Source organism: Podarcis vaucheri (genome assembly GCF_965113315.1).
Source record: "Podarcis vaucheri genome assembly, chromosome: 1".
Lineage (NCBI taxonomy): Eukaryota > Metazoa > Chordata > Lepidosauria > Squamata > Lacertidae > Podarcis > Podarcis vaucheri.
This window is the reverse complement of record NC_138759.1, coordinates 37350440-37373713: the sequence shown is the minus strand read 5'-3', so window position 1 is coordinate 37373713 and position 23274 is coordinate 37350440. Positions and strand designations below refer to the sequence as shown.

The 23274-nt window shown below is 41.3% G+C and overlaps 2 protein-coding genes and 1 long non-coding RNA gene across 8 annotated transcripts in view; 2 read left to right on the top strand and 1 right to left on the bottom strand.

The window, feature by feature from the left end:
• Positions 1–10128, top strand: part of COCH (cochlin) — a 39387-nt gene extending 29259 nt beyond the window's left edge. For all 3 annotated transcript variants that reach the window (XM_082202282.1, XM_082202280.1, XM_082202281.1), the window contains 4 exons: positions 3084–3187; positions 4372–4598; positions 6694–7210; positions 8702–10128. In XM_082202282.1, the coding sequence (XP_082058408.1) occupies positions 3084–3187; positions 4372–4598; positions 6694–7210; positions 8702–8877 (1024 nt within the window). In that variant the 3' untranslated portion in view covers positions 8878–10128. The remainder of the gene's footprint in view (positions 1–3083; positions 3188–4371; positions 4599–6693; positions 7211–8701) is intronic.
• A 1809-nt stretch (positions 10129–11937) lies between these two features.
• LOC309520492 lies at positions 11938–14804 on the top strand. Its single transcript, XR_014214259.1, has 2 exons — positions 11938–12246; positions 12621–14804. It is a non-coding gene; the product is annotated as an uncharacterized lncRNA (long non-coding RNA).
• The window catches only part of STRN3 (striatin 3), a 42536-nt gene continuing 33796 nt past the window's right edge, over positions 14535–23274 (bottom strand). For all 4 annotated transcript variants that reach the window (XM_082202229.1, XM_082202231.1, XM_082202230.1 and 1 more), the window contains 8 exons: positions 22607–22782; positions 22458–22505; positions 21240–21361; positions 20347–20514; positions 19695–19835; positions 17338–17445; positions 16402–16488; positions 14535–16203 (listed from right to left, as the gene is read on the bottom strand). In XM_082202229.1, the coding sequence (XP_082058355.1) occupies positions 16034–16203; positions 16402–16488; positions 17338–17445; positions 19695–19835; positions 20347–20514; positions 21240–21361; positions 22458–22505; positions 22607–22782 (1020 nt within the window). In that variant the 3' untranslated portion in view covers positions 14535–16033. The remainder of the gene's footprint in view (positions 16204–16401; positions 16489–17337; positions 17446–19694; positions 19836–20346; positions 20515–21239; positions 21362–22457; positions 22506–22606; positions 22783–23274) is intronic.

The window sequence follows — 23274 nt, the reverse complement described above, 5'->3', positions numbered from 1 at the left end:
GGTCCAATATAATGGTTTAAAATGCACCAAAAAGCAGCTCTGTTGGTCCTTAGGGATTGTAGGAATCAAGGTGCCTTATACCATCAGACTATTTGCCCATCTTTCTGCCTAGCATTTCCTACTTCTGAGTGGCAGTAGCTTTTCACAATCTCCCATTACATAGGAACATTGGAATCTGCCGTATACTGAGTCAGAGCAATGGTCCACCTAGCTCACTGACAGCCGCTTTATGCTGGCTGTCAGTGGCTTTCCAGGGCTTCAGACAAAGGACATTTCCAGGGCTACTTGGAGATGCCAGAGATTAAACCTGGAAACTTCCACAAGCAGGGTGGATGCACTGCGACTGAGCTATGTCCATCTCCTATTATCTGCAACTTGGCCCTTTTTAGTTGGAGATACCAGGGATCAAAGCTGCATGCAAAACGTCTCCCACTGTAGTCCTCACCCCAATTTTAAAAACAATACTTCAGTTTCTTTGGAATCCTTACATCTGGTTTTGTGTAATGGCAAGTTTCCAACACTGTAACTTTTTTTGGAAATCACTTCTGGGAGAAAGGGGCTATAAATCCTTTTTTTCCCCCCTCCTCTAAAATTTGAACCATCTGTGAGATTAAGTAGTGGAGATTTTATTTCTGCCACTTTCTCCCTCCCTCCCTCTGTCTCTTTTACTAAAGTATCAACTCTGCTCTGTCAATCCACATTGATCGTTACTGTGCGAATGTAATCCAAAAACAAATGATTGTTAACAATATATGTAAAAGAAAAAGGACCAAAAACATCTGGAACAATTTACACTGCTTGTTACCAAGCTGATGATGAGTTACCACATAAACATCTAAGTCACAAAAGGATTATTCAATTATATTTGTGGCTGCACTAGCAGCACAAACATTTCATCCAAGAGAATTAGTGTCATCTATGCTCCAAAAATGAGCAGTTCTTCTGAAAACTTTAGTAGAGCCAAGAAAAGCTTTTTGTGTTGAGTGGCTGACAGTGATGGAATAACCACATACAAGAGATTAAGGCCGGCAGAGTTTAAACTGAAAATAGCACTCCTAGATTTAGTTAAATTGTATATCTGACATGCAGCCAATGGATATGGTCACTTTGCTTGTGGTGGGAAAAATACAGAACAAAAAAGCCCAGAACAGGTGCTTGGAAACAGTTTATTGAAGTGAGTCCAATGCGTTTTGACTGTAAATCTCTCTTCCGGGGCAGCTGTGAAGACATCCATTTAAACAGTAATTCACAACTAAGCACAAAAATATCTCCCATGGCAATAAAACATGATAATCTGCCTCTTATTTTATCTTCATGTTTTTACAGTTTCTTCTGAAGGACACATATCCAAATGCATTGGGCAAATGAATGCAACAGAACCCCGGGTGGGGGGGGGGGATGAAATCTGCTTTGGAAAGAGAGGATTTAGAGTGGGGACAATTGTGGAGCTGGTGGTGGCGGGCGGCATCATGTACTTAAGCCTGAGCATACCTGCTTTTTTCCACTCCAATTCATCACATGACAAGAAGAGAGTAATACGACCCTCGCCAGACCCTTCCCCTCTGCAGCAACCCAGCTGCTTTTTCCTGTGAGAGGTTCTATTCACCTGTTTACAAGAGAAAACTTGTGTTTGGAAACCCAAGGGGTAAAAAGTAATTGAAGCGTTTGTGTCAGGCAGGCAGAGGGTCAAACATTTCTCTCTCTTTCTTCCCTCCAAATAATCAATCATCTGCTTCCCTCTGTCAACAAAATGCTCTGATCTCCTTCCAGCTCCTGCAAGGTGGGGGTTTGGGGAATCAAGCTGATCATTCAGGCTCTTTGAGAGTGGACCTTAGATATGGTTTCTTCTATTGATAGCTATCAAGTCAAGAAGCTCATGTCCCCAAAGAAGAGATATGCTACGGGTTTCGGTTGTGGGGCAGGGGTTGCTGGAGAGAGAGACACATCAGCCGCCTTTCAAACAACAAGAAAAGCAGATATAGGAAGAGAAGCTTAAACATGCTGACTTGGAAAAAGGGTTGCTACACAGCCTACACAACTTCCAGCAGCTCAGAACTTCATGCTGTGCCATCAGAATGTGTTTGGTATCCAAACACACCTAAAAATGTAAAGAAAAGAGAAAACAATTATCTATTTTAAATTGTATTTAGAATCTAGATAAAGTTAAATGTGTGGTACAAGTTTATAAAATAAAAAATATGGCATATATGGCTCCATTTTCATAGACCTCAGTGACATTTTCTGCAGTGCGGTTGTTTGCTCAGTTGTCTTTGTTTCAATGCTTTGGAAGGAAGACAAGAAGGTCTGTGGTCTACTTCCATCCACTGGTAGAGCAAGCAAATGTAGAAGATTCTGACTGGACTTAAAAGAGCCGATTTTCTTCTAGCATAAATTTGCAAGGCACAGAGAAAGGAGCAGGGTGGAGATACAGAAGATGTGCTCAGACTTCCCATTACCCTATTACTTCCCACTGTGCCTATAACACACATGGGACACAGGAGAAACTAGGACAACTATTAAGCACTTTTGAGATTATTTACAAGCAGGCCCTACATGCAGCTAGATCATGCCTGAAGTGTTTTCACAAGTGATTTTATGGTTGACACCTGATGCATTCTTACTGTAGAGTAATTGCCATTGAACCCAATGGGATTGATTGAGTTATTAATATGTGTGCTGCTTAGAAAGTGAAAGAAAACTGTACATACCTTTTAATCAACGTGTGTTTCCGCCTCTAATTTACAAACCTGGAAAATGTCATCACTGATTAAGTGATGCTTGTGGAAATTGCCAAAGATTGTTCTGAGATAGTGTGCAGTCATATTTGAGGACTGCAGCTATCTTTGTTAAGGAAGCAGTAATTTACTTGGGACTAGGAGCACCAGTGGGTCTGAATCTGACTCTATATTGGAGAAGAAACTAACAGAAACAGATGTAGTAAAATCAGTTTTGAAAAGATTCATAGATTAAATAATGCCACTCAGACTTCAAAGCATTAATTTTAGCACTGTTACATTATGACCTTGTTCTGTTTGTTTGTTTGTTTGTTTGTTTGTTTGTTTGTTTGTTTGTTTTTTAAATAGTGAGCATCCAAAAACAGAATTTTACCTGAAAAACTTCACTGCATCAAAAGATGTTTTATTTGCCATAAAAGAGATAGGTTTCAAAGGAGGCAATTCCAATACAGGTAAGTACAAGCCCAGGCAGGCAAAAGATAAAAAATAGTATTTTCAAATAATGATGTACTGTATTGGAGAGGAATTCAATGTAGCGCTAAGGAGATGGCTCTGTCAGCGCATTTCTGGTTGTCTGATGGAACATTCTCCCCCCTCCACCCATTGCATGCCCATGAGACCCCTGAACGAATTTTGGAGGGCAGGAAGAGGAGAGAGGGGAAAGGCCCATTGCGTGAGCAGAAGTCATTGTGCAAGCGCCCACTGGTAGCACCATGCAGTTGAATCTGGCCCTTTATCTAAACTAAAGCCATTCAAGCTATTTGCACTTAGAAATGCGGCTTTCTGAAATAGCAACCAAAGTGATGGACAGCCTCGAACAACATATGCTAGATGAGGGGTGAGGGACCTCAGGCCTGGGGGCCAAATGATGGGAACTGGAGTCCAACAACATCTGGAGAGCCACAGGTTCCTCACCCCCGATGTAGAGAATCACTACTAAATCTCTTCTGGAACTGTTTCCACTTGTATCTATAATTCCTGTGTGTGATCCCTGCAGAAAAGCATAGGGCTGGATTCAGCTAACTTGTCCCACTAGCTCAAGGACTTCCGTGAGCACAATGGAACTTTTCTTCTTCTCTTTCTCCAGCCCCCCCCCACGAACCAAATTGATGGGGAAGGGGGGCAGGAGAACCCCCAAAATTGCTTGTGAGGTGAAAAGAGGGGAAATCATTCATTCAGTCAAACAGAAATACATGTGCTGATGGATCGTTTGCAAAAGCACAGTGTTGATAATTTGTCATTTAAAAATAATGTATTGATAACTCTCGTGCCTCTTCTGCTATGATTTTGTAATACCAAAACATTTGTGACCCACCCCTGTCATCAAATTTCCTTTAAAAGAATTCACACTGTCTTTGATATATGGCTCTTAAAACTGAACACAAGTTGCAGTGGCCCTTTGTCTGAAAAGGGCTAGCCGTCCCCCCCCCCCCGCCCCCAGCATGTAGGATGGCTGCCTTACTGCCACACTGCTTGAAATTAGGTTTTACAGATTCTCTATTTACTGTTCATAAGTCCCTGGTCTGTGAAGTCTATGTTTTAGACATCTGAACAGAATGAGTTGTGCTTTCAAAAGTAGCAAAAATTGACAATTAAATCATTTTTCTTTTCTCTCCCCCTACTGCTGCCTTATCAGGAAAAGCATTGAAACATACAGCACAAAGATTCTTTACTGCTGAAAATGGGGTACGCAAAGGCATTCCTAAAGTCATCGTGGTTTTCATAGATGGCTGGCCATCAGACAATCTGGAAGAAGCTGGAATAGTGGCCAGAGAATTTGGTATTAATGTATTCATTGTGTCCATTGCAAAGCCCACACCCGAAGAGCTTGGGATGGTTCAAGACATTGGCTTTGTTGAGAAGGTGAGAACAGAACTTCCTAAATTTCCTGCCTCTGGGTGGGGCTTCAATAGATTTTGGACAAGATCCCCAACTGAAAAATCGGCAGGTTGTAATCCACGCTTTTGCTAAGGTAGCGTTATAAAAGGAAGACTATGTCAACTAAAAGCTCTCGAGAGCTGAGAAGTTTAGGGTAAAGTTCAGGAGATGATGCAGCTATGCTCTAGAAACAACCATTAGACATCACTAATGCTACAGGGATCGTTGTAATATACATAAGAAACATTCTACACAGCAATCTCAGTAACAATAGGTAAGCTTGCTAGGGGAAGGAAAGCATTTCCCAAGTAGTAAATATTATGGGCTATATCCAACTCAGAGTAGACTCATTGAAATGGGTGAGCCTAAGCTAGTTATGCCTATTAATTTGAATGACTTTGCTCCAAGTAGAATTTAAATTGGATACCGCCTTGATTTTGCTTGCCAGTGTAGCATCACTAGGTTGGGCATACTTGTGTCTCTAGTGGATGAAGGCAGGAGTAGCTTTTACAGGAAGTAGTCTGGTCCCTCTTCAGTTTTTTGCCTCAATATCACATTCTCCTTTTGGCTTCTCTTACTCTTTCATCTTGGCTTAGCAATTTTATTCTTCTGTTATTCCACTCCTTTTACTGTTCTTTCTCTGCATAAATACACACACCCACACAAATATTAGAATCCATGGCCTCGCTTTTGAGAGGGGGACAAGAGCAGCTCGCCCAGGCCACCAGGGTTTGCTGCTCATCTACAATTATTTTCTTTCCTTGTTGGGACAAAGCAGTGGACGCTTCCCCCACCACAACCAGTCTAGGGAGCACTGGATGGTCCTCCATAATGGTAATCACTGTACTATGAGATCTATCACCCCACAGGCTTTAATCAGCCCTTACAAACACAGCATTGGCTGGGTTGGATTCTTGGAGACAAGTCCGGTCAGCACTAGTAAAGGTACTGACCATTCCCTCCCCACAATCTGCATTTACCAGGCAACGTGGAGGGGCTTTCTTAAATGGGCTGGGCACAAGCAAGGTTCAGTGGAAACCACATCCATCCCTGACTTATTAGTATTCCTACAGGAAGGTCCTTGACAAAGGTTCGAACCTAATATCGAAAAAAACAACAACAACAAGCAGTGGCCATTTCTTCTATTCCGGCATGGCTGGATAGCCCTGCTCTGACCTTCAGGTAGGCACTATGGTACTATTCCGTTTGTCAGTGTAGCATCACTGGGCTGGGATGTACAAAAGCTTACCCAACTAGGGTGGGTCCCAACTGTAACAAGTTATTACTATGGGAGAGCCTGCTGCCGCCCACCCCCTGCCAAAATGCCACTTCAGAGGAAGCAAAGGTGCCTGGTGAACGTGCTCAGGGACATCCAGGTTGCTGCTCTGCATATTTCTAACATTGTCACCAATAGGACATTGATCTCAGAGATTCTCTGGGCTGAGGTGATGGCCACCAGGAACAGGACTTTAAAAGAGAGGATCTTCAACAGTACTTGTTTCAGTGGCTCAAAAGGTGGACATTGGAGAGCTGAGAACGCTGTGTGAAGATCCCAGAAAGGAAAATGATGAACAACGGGATTATAACGGAGGAAGTGGTTTGCTAGCGGGATTTGCTTGTTCAGTGTAGCATCACTGGGGCCACACCCTGCAACACCTTTTCCCATCTCTGTTTGCACAGTTGGCTTCCAGGTAATGGTTTGTTGTTGGAAATAGGTTAACAATATCCTGATCTTCAGTTCCCCACTGTTCATGCTCAGTGAGTACGCAAAACTGAAGAGGGGACAGACTATCTTTTGTAAAAGCTCCTCCTGCCTTTGTCTACTAGAGTTGTAAGTAAGCCCAACACAGTGATACAACACTGGGCAAGCAAATCTACCCTTCAGGTAGGTACAATGGTTCTTTCTGTTAAAGTCTAGGAAAATATACCCTTTTTAAAATAGACAGTCTCAAGGGAAGATATAAGCACCATGCATCACAAACAAACATTTAATGCAGAGAGTTATAGATAAGTAGTTAACATCCACTTATTCAATATAAGAGCCAAAATCCATAGCTTTTCTGTTTCGTTTTTTAAACAGGCTGTTTGTCAAAATAATGGCTTCTTCTCCTACAACATACCCACTTGGTTTGGTACTACAAAATATGTGAAGCCACTTGTTCAAAAACTCTGTGCTCATGAACAAATGTTGTGCAGCAAGACATGCTACAACTCAGTCAACATAGCTTTCCTGATAGATGGCTCCAGCAGCGTTGGAGATAGCAACTTCCGCCTCATGCTTGAATTTATCAGCAATGTTGCCAAATCATTTGAGATCACAGATATTGGCGCCAAAATTGCAGCAGTTCAGTTCACCTACGACCAGCGCACTGAGTTCAGCTTTACAGACTACGTCACAAAAGAGAGGGTTCTTTCTGCCGTCCGAGGAATCCGTTACATGAGTGGTGGCACAGCTACTGGAGAGGCCATTACCTATACAACCAGAAATGTTTTTGGACCTGTGAGAGATGGGGCCAACAAAAATTTCCTGGTGATTTTGACTGATGGCCAGTCTTATGATGATGTCCGAGGACCCGCTGTTTCTGCTCACAAAGCAGGTAAAATGATTGTCACTGTCTGTGCTCATACAAGTTACGTCTGGTGTGGGGAGTGTGGCTGCTTTTGAAGCTAATGATCTGAACAGCTGTGAAAGATAATTCATAGTTGTTCATTGCTATGTGTATTAGAACTCATTGGGTGGTATCTGACTAGGTCATACTTGGTGGACTCAAGCTAGTCTTGATTAACAACTCTACAGATGTCAGTAGAAGGAGCGTCTCCACCCCCATCGTTCTGCCCGGACACTGAGATCTAGCGCCGAGGGCCTTCTGGCGGTTCCCTCATTGCGAGAAGCAAAGCTACAGGGAACCAGGCAGAGGTCCTTCTCGGTAGTGGCGCCTGCCTTGTGGAACGCCCTCCCATCAGATGTCAAAGCGATAAATAATTACCTGACATTCAGAAGACATCTGAAGTTCAGGGAAGTTTTTAATCTGTGATATTTTAGTGCACGGGTGTCAAACACAAGGCCCGCGGGCCGAATCCGGCCCGCCAGACCTTGTCATGTGGCCCATGTAGCCGCCAGCCTTCACCTTTTATTCTCGCTTTTTTTTTTTTTTGACACAAGAAAGCCGCCTCTTCAGCGCATGCGCGGCAGCCTACAAGCCAGAGAACGTCTGCCCTCTAGCGGCGCCGGCCGTTCTACACGGGAAACCTCCACTTTACATGTCCTTTACATAGTCCTACAGATACAACCGGCCCTTTGAGGGTGACCAAACTGCTGATGCGGCCCCCGAGGAATTTGAGTTTGACACCCCTGTTTTAGTGTATTTTTGGTTTCTATGGAAGCCGCCCAGAGTGGCTGGGGAGCCCCAGCCAGATGGGCAGGGAACAAATAATAAATTATTATTATTATTATTATTATTATTATTATTATTATTATTATTATTATTATTATTATATTACCTTGGGATACCCATCCTGGGTTTAACAGAGATTCCCACTACATTCTGGACCAACTTGCTTCATTACACGTTGTGACACAACAATCATAAGGGGTTGTATCCAAAGCAGCACTAAGTCATGGTCCCGTTGGCACACAAATTTCTGCTTGCACAATAGAACTTTTGCCCTCTCCTCCTCTATGTGCTCCCTAAGTATGTTCTTGGTGTCCCTCAACCATCCAGAGCAGATATGGGGAAGGTGTGGGGCACATGGAGGGGCAGGAGAATGGGCAAAGACTCATTGTACAAGCAGAAATCCTTGCACTAAAGAGACATGTTGTTTGGATACTACCCATAGACTAATCAAGAACCCAAAATACATATCGTGTGTGCTATGGGATCATTCTGCAAGCCATCTTACAAAACCCACTCTCTGTATTCCTGTGAAATTGAAGCAGCACTTACAGCAATGGGCAGGTCCTATAAGCTCTTTATAGCTACGAAATAGGATAATGACACAGGCCTCACTTTTTTTTTTTTATTTAAGGAAGACTCAATAAACCATTGTCATGTCTGCTTGAGGCTTAAACCAGCCTTTCTTTTTTGCAGGTATTACCACCTTCTCCATTGGCATTGCTTGGGCACCACTGGAAGACTTAAAAGATATGGCATCTGAACCAAGGGAGACACACACCTTTTTCACAAGAGAGTTTATGGGACTGGAGCAGCTTGTTCCTGATGTTGTTAGAGGCATTTGCAGAGATTTCTTGGACTCCAAACAGTAAATGGAAGGCTGCAGGAGATGACTCTAAATCACGTCAGGAATGCTAAGGAGGTCTCTCTAGGGTATAGATGTTCTGTTATTCTAGCACACAAAGGGCTACTCTTCTGCTTTCTTTAGGCAGATCTTGTACGGAAGTCAGTGGAAGTTTTGTTTGAATAATCAGTAAGCGGAGAAGTTAGCCCAAAGCTGCCATTACATATGTATATTTAATATTTCTCAGTTAAAGTTTAAAGTGATGCAGATCTTATAGTTAAGGTTACTTGATATTCATGTTATGTATATAGAGAAAATACACAGCTGATCCTGGCATTAAATGCTGAATATAATCTCAGATACATTCTATCAAGTGTAAAAAAGATTGCTTTAGAATACTATCAACTGTGGTGAAAGGAATATTTTGCTGAGTACATAGCTATCAGCGCTGCATTTGCATAGCACAGACTAGTGCTTAGAACGTCTTGTATGCATCCTGATAAACAGTTCATGTACAGCAATTAGTTTCTTAAAAAATTATTTGACTACTCCAAAGCACAAATAAAAGCTGTTTAAAATCTGGCTAAGTTTGGATTTAAAACAAAACAAAAACAACATATACATACAAACCTTGGTCATGTGCATCTCCAAAGATTTGGTACTGTATGAATAATTACTTGCTTAAAAAAAAATAAAAAGTATTGAGTTCTCACTTCCTTAATGGCCTGGAATGCAATGAAACTATTAGGAAGAAAAATGTTTTAAGGGGCAACTTTCAGCTTTTATCTGAATTAATTCAATTGTTGTCAGTGGGACTGAATTCATTTAAATCCAGTTATGCCAGATTAAAAGACCCATTAACTGGGCTGTAAACTGCCTACCCACCATCAACTGCAGAACTGTTTGCCCCGCAACAAGTTGTTTTGTTTGTAAACATTATAAGCAATTACGAAAGGTACAGAAGGGATCATATTTAACTGGCTTTTAGTCATAATTTATGATTGTCAATATATTACATAAATATAAGTGGCAGCAATGCCTAGTATTTTTCTACTTTATTACCTAGATATTTCAACATAGGTGTTGTTGTTTTTAGCATGTGGGAGGGGAAATATGCACTTTTCTCAGATTACTATTTTATTCATAGCTTTAAAACTGTTTGATATGGAAAATACACATACCTTACATGACAGCTGTTCTCCACACTATGGTTTGTTTGTTTTTTTATAAGACTCCCAATAGTATGCTATAATTCAATAAAGCAATAACAAAGAATGCAGCTGTTTGTATCATTAACTGTGGAATTATCACAAGAAAACAAAAATAATTATTGTATACTGTTTGGGGAAATGATGAATTGTAGCAAGTGGTATAATGTAAGGCAAGGGTATGTCATCAATCTCAACCTACCCCATGGTAACTGTTTCCAGGGGGTACGGTGGTGGAATCATGTGCTGGGTCTGAATGGTTCAGGTGATGAGGCGAGAGCAGGTATGAGGCTTGCTTCTAAAACTGAACTCCTTTGTCAGGAGGGCCACCTTTATATTATTTCAGATGAAATACCTGCCACTTACACCTTGTATGTTGAAGCAACCAACTTTCCTACTGCTAACGTCTCATTTTTAAATATTCCCTTATTCACCATTTAGTAGACAAGGGCTGCCTTCGGCTATAGGACAAACGTACCAGAAGTCTTCCAATTTAAAAGCCAAACAAATATATTGGGTGAAATCCAGCATTGCGTGAGTGAAATTCCACTTGCACAAGGGGGCTTCTTCTTTCTTTCCTCCTGTAAAGTCCCCTAACTGCTTGGGTACATGGAAGGCATGAGCAGAAGTACATCCAAACAGCATTGGCTGCCCGCATTAATTTTGTTGAAACTTACTTATGACATCAGATTAGGTTTATTAGTGAGTTAGATGTTAAATACGTGAATATTTGCTTTAAGGGTTACTTTAAAGAGGGATAAATTTCCTTGCACTCATTCTCTTTCTTTTTGGAAGCCAATAGCCAGTTGCTATTATCTTCTCCCCAGTTAATACATTCGCTTTACAGAAGACTTGATCCAAAGTCTTCATCTGGCCAGGAACTCACTGCTACTTGTAGACACCTGACAGTCTGCCTTCAGCTCTTCTAGAGGACTGCTGCTGAAGTCTTCCCTCTTCCTACAGATCAACTCAGCTTCTGTCTCAGCCCTGGTGTCTTCACTTCCTCCTTAGACAGCCACAGCCTGATGCCACTAGGACCTTTCAGCTCTTATTTCTGTTTCTGCTTCTTCCTCTAGCTGATTCTTCAGTCCTTAACTCCAGACTCCCACAGTGCTAGGTCTGTCTTTTTAGTCTCTTCAGCCAAAACTCTTTAACCAATGAAAAGTTAGGCTCTTGACAAACCAAAGAGAATGTCCACTTTAGGACCTATCACAGCCTAACTTTTTTATTCCATGTGCTAATGTTCACTGACACAATAGAAAACTTCACATGGTAGAGTCACCTATTTAGTAACTTTATCTACATTTTTCTTGGCAAATTGCCACCTATATGACACCTGGGAGATGAAACCTGCCAACCTCTCTGTCCTCATTTAGTTAACTATTCACAAACGGAGCAGTTTTCACATATTAATACGATGCACAGGTAACTTTTACTGTTTCTCCACACTGCAAGTCTGTAAAAGCTGAGCCTGTGGCATTTGAGGCAGAATTCATCTTCCAAACCCTCTCAGCTTTTAAAAAGCAAGTTTCCATAGTTGTGAAGATATACTTGAAATCTGAGAAGGCAGAGGAGGTGCAAGAATAGGATTTCTTAGTGCTTGGCAGTGCTCCCTGTAGGTCATCCTCGTTCCCGAAAAATAAACAAAAAAGAAATAGTGCACACTGGTTCAATTTGCACAGCTCAGAGACTTTAGCTCTTCTTAGTGCAGAATCTATCTCATTTCTACTTATTAGTGCAAATCACACACAACCCAGCCAACCATCTTATTGGATTCCACAAAAGAGAAACCCAAGGAAGGAAATGACACTCTTAAAAAGCATTTTAGCAGTTGAGGAAAGTTCCAAGCCTTTAAACGGTTTGTGAGAACAGAAGGTACAGTATCAAACTTTATTTCAGTCACAGACCAGCATAAGATAAAATATACAGATAAACTGAACACACAAGTCTTAAAACAGGTAAGGGATAAAAAGTAGTAATTAAAAGGTGGTTTTATTCTACATACTTAAAAAGACAGAAACTAGGGCAAACGGTTAAAAGTGACTGAGGGAGTGTGAAGGAGCACAGGTCTTGCATTTTGGGCCTAGTTTGTTGCGCAAACCATCCTTTGACAAATATCCACCATGGCAGCACAAAATCTAGCAACCAAGTATGTAACATCTGGGATTTCATCTTGAAGTAAGGTAAAGGTAAAGGTACCCCTGCCCGAACGGGCCAGTCTTGACAGACTCTGGGGTTTGTGCGCCCATCTCACATCTATAGGCCAGGGGCCAGCGCTGTCCGGAGACACTTCCGGGTCACGTGGCCAGCGTGACAAGCTGCATCTGGCGAGCCAGCGCAGCACGCGGAACGCCGTTTACCTTCCCGCTGGTAAGCGGTCCCTATTTATCTACTTGCACCCGGGGGTGCTTTCGAACTGCTAGGTTGGCAGGCGCTGGGACCGAGCAGCGGGAGCGCACCCCGCCGCGGGGATTCGAACCGCCGACCTTTCGATCGGCAAGCCCTAGGCGCTGAGGCTTTTACCCACAGCGCCACCCGCGTCCCTTCTTGAAGTAGCAGACAGGTATAAAGTTGTTCTGTGCAACCTGATAATTTTTGTAGTATAGGTAAGATGAACCTGGCTTGTATATCTGTATAGCATTGGCAGTGAGAACAGAGGCATTGGACTATGGAGCTACAACTAAAACTAAGCTGGAAATGCTTTATGAACAGTTTGCCCATGTTCAGTTTAGTAAAACATTCTTTATGCCTGAGGATTGAGGAGAATCTATGGGAAAGTCATATCAGTGCTCCATGGCTCTATTTCCTCCACTGAAACCTTAGCTGCTGCTGCTGAGCCATAAGACCAACATTAAAGAGGCCACAGCTGTCCACAGAAACAATTCAGGGGTGGGAAGGTCTATAGTGTGTAACCAGAGATTGTTCAACTTGACTATTTGCAGTCTTTCTACAACTGAGCCCCGCACATCATTATGTGGTACCGAAGAGAAGCAACAAGAAACAATGGTGGACTGTGCCTGTTGGTGATCTTCTGTATTGTATGGAATTAAGCATTTCAGAACTAACTTCTAACAAATACTAGGACGATACATATATGAACTTAATATGTGTATGCATCTGTGTGTCTTCAACAGGAAGGATAGTGGTATCCACGTTCCCCATTTTTAATACAATTTCAAAGAAAAGCAGTTTGTTTGGCAATGTTTTATTAAAGAGTCACATTTCATTTAAGCCTTAGAATGCAGCACTCTGGAAAAGCTGCCAGGAACAATGTTTGACTTAAGAAAAGGCAATTATGAAACTAATTCCAATATAATTAATTCCAATATAATAAAATAAAAACCACTCTTGCCTATTAGTTAATGCTTTAAATTGGTGGAAAAAACCAAGAGTGCAAATCAGCAGAAGAGTTTTCAAAAACCTCTACACACAGACACATTTTGAAATCACACTTTGAGCTCTATGGTCAAAGGTGGGGTTTCCTTTTTTATTTACAGTATAAATTTAATGCATCAGGATTGCAAACAATGGTGCTGCTTTTTCTCTAATCTGGTTCTATGCAATATATGCTTACATTACTTTGTCAAGGGTACATTACCATCTTGTTTTGCTCCAGTTCAATCTGAGAAATACATTCTCTCTGCTAATCTAATTGTAAAACATGGAAACACAAGATACCATCCATTATAAGAACATTTTCCATGTCCCAATGATGTGCTCAGCAACTAATTCAAGAAACATGCTGCCACCCATTCTTAGTTTGTATTGTGCCGTTTTTCTCTTTAGAGAATGGGTCCATTTGTAGAAACAATTTATGGAAGAAATGAATGGCACACAAAGGTACTATGAACTGCTTTGCCATGAACAGTTACAGAAACAATCATCTTATGATTTTGGGGGTGAAATAGGCATGGAAAAACCACTCAAAATCTGTGTTTTAAGAATCTAGTCTGTCATTAAATGGAAAGTTTTACACTCCAAAGTGTGCTACTTAATATCATCTACCTTTTAGAGTAAAGGCACAATGATTTCATTAATTGTAGATGATAAAGAATAAACACAAGATTCCTTTAAGATTGTAAAATCAAATATCTAAAACTGTAATCCTAGTCGTCTGCCTCAGTGAACTCAGTGGGACTTACTTCTGAGCAGGCATGTGAAGAATTGAACTGATTTGCTTTCAAATTTGACTCTAATGCCATTGCTTGACAATATTCTCATTTAAAAAAATACAAGCTGCCCTGCCATTGTGTTTCCCATTTTTAAAATACAAATCACTATTTGTTCTTGAAACTGGTTCTTATAAGGGAGTGACACAGTTGAAACTGTTGATAAATATTACAAGTCTTTAAAGCAATGCAGTTTATTAAAATGTGCAAAGCAAGTTTTGTTAAAATTTAAACCTTCCTTTCCTAATTACTTGAAGAATAAAACGACACTTAAAACTCTGCAACACAAAATATAACCAACAGTAACATACAGGTACACCATTTAGTATTTATTATATGCATTTTATATACATTATTTTTTTAAACAGCTGTACTTTTGCTATGTTGTACAATCTTAAAAATTTGCTGATTCATAGTTTGTAAAACAGAAAACTTACAAAACTCATCAAAACTTGCAAACTGATCAGAAAGATTTTTGTGGAAGACTAGAAAAAATACTTTATTGTCTTAATCATGCAGTTACACAAACAAAATCTTTTTGTTACACCATAAACTGAAGCACATCCGAAAAAAACAAATCAAAGCAGAGAATAACTATTCCAAACACAGCCAATTTCTGACTCTTGATTCAACTACTTTTGCATTCTATTTGAACTGCAAATAAAAACATTTTCACTCCAAAAGTTCTGAAATGACTTCCTGGAATCAACTTTACTCCAGACACTTAACTGGAAAAAGTCTGTCTAACTTTTAAAACTATTACATGTCCCATTTTTAATCTATTTTAGACTGTTCGAAGAGTGCCATAATAGATATACAGGGCCCCTTGATACGCTACATAAAAAGAATATAAAGACCAACAAAAATGAAATAAATAATAGGCCATTAGCCAGATGGGTAATCCTTGATAAATAATCTCGTAAATACAGTTAAGATGTACAAAATATCACATAGTGATAGGATGCCAAGATTAATTTTAAAAGTTCATTGGGAGGGCTGGGGGTACTTAGTTCCTTTGTGTTTCGCTTACACAATTCTTTACAGTCCTTTAGGAAGCCAGTTATGCAATGATGATGAATTAGCATCCTGATGAAAGGACTTAGTTGAGCTTCATTAGATAACAAAGGAAACGGTATTGTTACAGGGCAGCGGGCCAGCAAGATCTCTGTGGTTTCGGGTCCTATAATGCAGAAAAAACATCATCCATACAATCTTGAGCACTGTTGTGACAGGCTAAATATATAAAAGACATATAAAAACTAGAATTTTATCCAAATATTTTGTGCAACTAATGCTAAACATTTTAAGTTAATTCCTTTTTCTTTAAAGCAAAATAAAAGTTTAAAAGGGGAATCTGTGGCATTTGACTGATAAGTGAAGATACTAAGAGATGCAAAGAAAGCTACTCTTGGAGCTCACTCCCCCAACAAGAGCACCACATTCCTAACCCTAAGGCAGCACACAGAGTCCAAAATAAAAGTCTTTAATAAGATCCGACTCCACGTTCGTTTAAAGACACACCTAAATAACAGACAAACGCTCAGTCCATATCCAGTCAAGGCTACAAATACTGGTTTGCTTTTTTTTTTCCTTTCAAAAATACAGTAATTACAGTTAAATGAATCAGCCCAGCGTTATTCACGAGATCGTGATTTCACCAATTTAAATCTGCCCCAAACACACAGTCTCTGCTGAGGCTGGTCACATGTAGTGTCTCATCAGTAACCGTTTCAGTGATGGCAGTGACGCATTCCCTCTTTTCGTCCAGGCAAACCTGCTACATGAGATGCAGGTTTGCTTTGTTATGTCACACAAATACTTTGGCAAGGGCATCGGCTCCTGCACTGGCAATATATGCTTTTGATGGATGAAAAGCTACGTCATAAATGGATTCATCCAGCTTTTTCCTATGGGCTGTTATTTCTTGCACACACGTTTTGCTGTCCAAATTCCACAATCTAATAGAGCAGTCATGACCTGAATGAAGAGAAAAACAAGGGTCAGGATTTCAGACATAGCTAAATGCACAACACAACAAGATCCACTAGCAATACAGGAGACGTTGCTGATAACAACAACAACAACAACAATTTATTTATACCCCGCCCATCTGGCTGGGTTTCCCCAGCCACTCTGGGCGGCTTCCAACAGAATATTAAAATACAATAGACTTACTTCCAGACATCAAGTAGATTCCATTAGGGTCCACAGCTAAACTTGTGACAGCGTCCAAGTGAGCAACCATAGAATGGATCATTTTACCTAACAGCAATTAAAGAACATGTAACGGTTACCAAGGATTCAACCTTAAGAAACAAAAATACTGCACTGTTGGATCAGAACAGGTTTCCATCCAGTTCAGCATTCTGTTTCCAATGGTGGCCTGCTAGGTGCTTCAAGGAAGGTCACAGAAAGGCATAAACATTTGCCCTTAAATCAGTAACAGTTTTAAAACGATTTATGTTAAAGGGATGGCATACGACTTTTAGAGTCTTCATTATCATAGTAATTTTGTTTCTGATTGCCAATTCTTTATGAATGCCACTTGAAGGCAAGTTGACACACTCGATTGAGAAGGTTAAACAGCTATTAATAGATTTGCAAAAAGCAAGAACAAACATAGGAAACACCAAGCCAATAACTTATTGAACATAATTCCCAGTCACTGAAGCTGCACAAAGTACAGAATCCAGGACAGCTAGAACAGAATAATGGAGACAGGAATATGCTTCTCAATTTGGGGCAACAGACTAATCCCATCTGCAGCTCCCATTTCCTGATGCCAATTCTAGCTCCAGCTATTTCCCCGCTACAGCAGTGAAAGATAAAATACTTTTAACTTCAATCTTAAAGGAATAAACATAGGCCTGCCATCCCCCCGCTGCACCTCGGCCACTATCTTGAGCTGCTGTGATCACAAGATTCCAGTGGAGGATTTGGGAAACTGGGGATTAGGTGGGGAAGGCTGAAAGAAGACCCAAATGTCCCAGACTAAAGGAGGGATGATTGACAGAGAGGAGAATCTATAGAACAAGCAGATGCATAAGAAAAGTATCAGAGGAATTGGCAGGATGCTGACGAAAAGGAAGAAGGGCATTTTCATTTCCTTACCCGTTTTATTGTCAAAAAACTTGATGTGTCTATCTTCATGAGCTGTTATTGTTACAGGGAGTGTTGGGTGACTTACTACCCTGTTAATGTGATTGTTTGATTGTAAACCTGAGAACACAATAGAGATGACAATCAGAGGAGGAAGGAATCACAATGAATTCAGTTAACATGTTTGGTGCCTATCGATCTATCTATCTATCTAATCTCCACAAGTTATCCCTGTCACTCTAGCTTCTTATGGGAGTTTACATGTGTGTCAAAGGATGGATTCAAAGACAAACTGGCTCCAATTCAGGAAAAGTGGGGGCTGGGTTGTTGCTATGAGAACGAGCAACAGCAAGCCTCAGGCTCTCGTGTTCCCCTCCTTTGCACACAATCAGAAACGACTGGACTCTTCCGCTTATAGCAAGACAAAATACGGTTTGCCAAGAAGCTAGAAGTGGAAGCTTTTCATCTCCCCCACCCCAGAAAGAAATGGGAGGAAAGAAAACTTGAGCCAGAGGACATACCATGACTACCCCTATCCCCTGTCAATGGAGTTTTGTGGAGTAGTTGAGCTGCCGCCACCACATCTGCAGTTCAGTCATTTATGGCGAAGCAAAAGGTGGGAGGGCAGGACGATTGAGCCAGATCCCTGCAGAAGCTTCAGGCTGGAGCAGTGGTCAAGTTTCAAGTCAAACAATAATGGCTCAGTCCCCCTCTCTCAGAATGCCCCATTTCTGCTAAACTCCACTGGCCTTGAAACCCCTCTCTACGTACAGCAGAAGATCAGGGAGAGAGATGAGTAGAGGGAGGCCTCTGCTCAATCTAAACCAGTGTTTCCCAAACTTTTTTGGGCAACGGCACACCTGTTTAATGAAAAAAATCTCGCGGCACACCACTGCGGCACAGCCCCGTGACGTTAGCGCGCAGCGGCACGCCGGGAGGGACGCACGAAAGTGAAAGTTTTTTCCCTCCCCCTTGCTGGGGAACCTCCAAGCTTTGGGGGTGGGAGGAGGCAGCAGAGCGAGGGACTGAGGGACGGCGGCAACTGAGGCAGCGGTGGCTGTTGTGGTGGTGGCGGCGATAGCGGGCGGAGGAGGGGGCGGCGGCGGGGCTTGAGGAGCCGTCGCCGGGAGTTGCTGCTGCTGTTGTTGCTGCTGCTGCCCGGACATGCCGGCCTCCTCCTCCTCCGCTCTCTCGCGCTCCTCCCTTTTGCACGCGCTGCCCCGCCGCTCGGCACCACCACCGCGGAGCCGCCCCCGGCTCGACGCGGATCCTCGCCGCCGCCGCCTCTCACCGCCCAACTTGCCCGCCTCCCTCCCACGGCACACCAGCCAACGTCTCACGGCACAGTAGTGTGCCGCGGAACACTGGTTGGGAAACACTGATCTAAACCATCCCCACCCACACAGACCAGTGTATATTATGGTTTGATTCTTTTGCAACTGAACTACTATTACTCTGACACAGAACTTCTAATAAACCATGCTTGCCAATGCTTGCTTTAATCAAACTGATTATGGTCCTAGTTTTGGGGCGCTCATGTACTATTTTAGCAAAGATTTCTGGGGTATGGGCAATGAAGAAAAAGTGGATGAGCAGATGTGTAACACTGGCACTTGTACTACTTGAAATGAACATTTTAAGAAGCAGCTTTCATTAGGCATCTCCTTACTTGAAGAGGTCGGGGTGAACATGTCAGCAAAAAGACATCAAGGACTTTTTATCTGGCAAGTGAAATGTGGTTTTTTTAAAAAATCTTGTTTGTCCTCGCCATTTTTCTTTGAAGTAGTTCATCCTAATTCTTCCATTTTACACATGGGGACTTGCTGATGGTAACTTTCAAGACCTCCCAGTAAGTTCACACAGTTGAGGCAGGATTTAAAACAAAGTTTCCCAGAACCAAATTCAACACCACCAGAGGAACTTAAAAATATTCCTGTTTACCAGGCATTTGATGGCAGAAAGATAGTGTTCCTGGCAACCGTGAAATTATTAGTTGTGAGGGTATGTGACTGTTCATACATTTTCAGAAGTTCTGAGATGCTTTCACATGTTTGAATGTGTTTTTAGATTATTTTTAATTGCATTGTTTTACTACACAGTCACCCTGGGCTCCTTTGAAAGGAAGGGAAGGGTAGAAATTAACAAATAATACGGTGGCAAGCAAATATCTGGTAAGAACAAAAACTGTGGCATCACTGAACTACTTCAGCTGAACCTCCCCCAGGATTTCTGTACACATATTTCATTGATGTAAAATATCCGTTTGAAGAAAATTATTTTCCTATATTTATATTACACCTTGGCCTTGTAAGATTAAGTCCCTGCTGCAAAAGTGATAAAAAGAGCAGTAAAGAACCTCTTTTGCTTACCAGAATCAGTCTGTGATGAAAGCATTACCAGTGCCTGGGATGTTTCCAAATCATAGATGACGGTGTTGCCAGTGCTAAATGATGTCACCATATGAGCAGGATCACAACCTATAAAGTCAACTGATGTGGGTATTCCATACTCTGGAGCCGAAAGAAAAGAACGAACAATGAATCTGTTAAGAGAAATACTTCTACATACAATTTAAGTTTCTAATATAATTAATTTACTCAAAGATAAATATAATAATTAAAGTCAATGTACTGCTCTTTTTTTAAAAAAAAAAAACTTCATACACCAAGCTATATTTATTTTAAAGCAATTTATGTTGCTTCCAAGTATAACTGCCATCTGAAATAAAATGGCTTGGATTCAGGGATCATAATGTGATTTTATTGGTTTATTTGTTGTTAGCCAGCCAGAGCAATAGAAAATACAATGAAAGGAAATTATTTAAAATTTTCAATAAAAACCAAAAGGACTTGGAGTTAAAGGAAACACAGGTGTCTAGACTATCATTACCCGCTGTTATGAACCTTAGATTTGCTTCTAGAAATACTATTTCTTGGCTGGTGTGTGTGTGTGTGTGTGTTTACAAAAATATTTTCTTTTAAACTTGACCTTTGTTAACAGATAGAAAACCTCACAGCTCACCTCTATTTCCATTGTAAGTGCAAATGCAGGGCACTTTTTCTGGTGGATTCCATAATCTAATACTGCCATCTGCTGAGCAAGATAGTAAGTGATTCTTTATACCGCTATAAGCAAGACCCCAGACCGCATCCGTGTGAGCAATTAATGTGCCAGCTAGAACGTTTGGCTCTTTAGAAAAAAAAGAAAAACAAAATTGATTAGTCAATCTTTTGAGTATTTGTAACCAGCATCCCAAAAGATGTATGGGTTCTTATAATGCAAATCTGTGTGGATAATCTATCAATTTGTTGTGAGATTCCAAATTATATAGTCATAATAACTGATCTTATTTCTTCTCTCCACAGATGGCTTCAGGAAGCAGCACTGGATGAGTGCTACTCTGGTCCTACCTAGGCTTTTGAGCTATGGGATGCCACAGGGCACCAAACTGTCTCCAATGCTATTTAACTCCAATGGGAGTGGTCACTGGAGCAAAGTGTCATCAGTATGCTGATGATACCGAACTCTATTTCTCACTAACATCTGATTGGGAACAGCTGAGAAGGCCCTGGACTGTTGTCTGAATACAATGGTGGGCTAGATGAGGGCTAAAAAAGAAGAGTCTGACTCCTGGCAAGACTGAGACTCTGTGGGTGAGCAATTAAGTTCCCACATCAAGGAAGTTGGAAAGCTGCCTGCCTAGATGGGATCCAGCATTGCCACTGCAGGCAGAGGTGTCCTTCGTGGCTAGGAGTGCCTTTCACCAATTTTAATTGTTTGGATAACTATAGCTGTTCCCGGATCAGCATAGCTTGACCGCAGTTGTCCATGCATTGGAAACCTCACAGTTGGATCACTGCAGAAACAACCTAAGTGGATTAAACTACATTATGACATATTTAAATAATGCTTACCATATGTATCATAAGGATCCACATTTGGGCTAGGCATGTTCCACCATTGTATAGTTGCATCTATTCCACCACTAAAACACTGCTCTCCATTGGAACTAACTGCCAATGATAATACAGGTCCACTGTTTTAAAACACAAAAGCAGTAGATTAAATACCAAAGTCAATTTTGCTTTATTGTTTTAAATATCAAAGCTTGAGTAGAATATCAAAATTACACTTTTAAACACACATACTTGCTGGTAACCTTACAATTTTGTTAAATAGTACAAAAGCTAAGAATCAGCATTAAAATATGAAAGATTCGAGAGGAAAAATCCTATTAGTAGTACAATTGGAACTATTAACAAAATAGATACTAAGGACACATAAGGTGCTCATTTAGGAAAACAGAAACTCAACTAAGGTAAGAACTTAGGAACAGCTAAGAACTTTAAGTATGTTTAGTAATTTAACAAACTCATTTGAAAAGTTACAATTATGGGAGAGAACAGCAAGTTACCAGCACATACAAAAAGCTGCTTCCATTCTTAATACACAACATCTCCTTATTTCGTCCCACCACATAACATGTGGTACCATACAGTGGTACCTCTGGATGCGAACGGGATCTGTTCCAGAGCCCCATTCGCATCCTGAGCAGAACACAACCTGTGTCTGTGCGTGCCACGATTCGCTGCTTCTGCGTGTGACGTCATTTTGAGCGTCTGCGCATGTGCAAGCAGCGAAACCTGGAAGTAACCCGTTCCGTTACTTCCAGGTCGCCACGGAACGCAACCTGAAAACGCTCAACCCAAAGCATATTTAACCCGAGGTATGACTGTACTCCATTTATCAGAAACAAGGGAACAAACACATCTTACATTATATTGTCACCTCAACTTTTCTTTTAACCCTTCATAACCATAACCAGTAGTGAACAGCATGGTGCGATGGCATCACTCAACAGATCTCTGGTTGGTTGCATCACTGCTACTTACTGGGAGACAGGGGCGGGGCTAAGGTGGCTGTCAGCACAAGCACCTTGGCAAAGTCAATCTGGTGCTCCTGTTGGTGCACCAAGCCAACCTTGCCCCTCCTCCTCTATCTCCCAGGAAGCAGCAGTGACACAACTAGCACCTCGCTCCAGACAAAGCCTGAGCGCCTACCATAGTTTGCTCTAGGTGTACCAGCAGTGGTCTGCCTGTGGAATGTATATATGAGAACATGGCGATACTTACATATGGGCTCTAAATGTGTAGATAGGTTCCACATCTAAAGAGGCACTCCTGTAAGAAAGGTGTCAGAAATAAAGAGGTCAGCATAATTGATCTCCCCCAATATGAAACTTCCAGCAATTTCTCTCAACAGTATCTAAATGTATACTTGCTTTTTGGCAGGAACTGTCTTTTGCAAGTTCCAGAGTTTTAGGGTATGGTCCTCAGAGGCCGTAACCAGCACAGGCTCTACAGGATGAAAAGCTAATGCCCGCACTCCATCGAAGTGGCTGCGTAGCGTATACTTAGGATTCCATGTTTTCCGAAAGGCATCTTTGTTGGCTGGCAGCTAAAGTAAGAATGCATATTGTTAACATCTAAGTATGAGAGGCACACAGCTAAAAGCTTGTCGGCTGTGGGCCCTTAATTGCCACATGTATCACAGAACACAAACTGAAGCATAAGTTCAATAAATGTTATCAAGGAATCTGTTCTGCTAGGATTGCATTGCAATGCTGTGGAATGACCTTCAGTACCAACTCTTGCATTTTTATAGGAATACAGATAACGTATTTTTTTTCATTTTGAAAGCAGGTTTTTTCTAAATTTGCTGCTTGTATAGAAAATGTTGAGGATTTATGACAGCCTCCTGAAGTTTTAGTAAACACAAGCTACCTAGAGGATTTCTGATGGTTAAAGAAGACAAACTTCCATATCCCATCTTCCTTCTCCTCCCCTAATTTCTATCTTTATTACAACACAATACATCATACCTGAGTCATCTTTCTTTCACATCCTCTCAGTCTATGTATGTGTCTTGCTACGTTTTTAAGGATTCTGT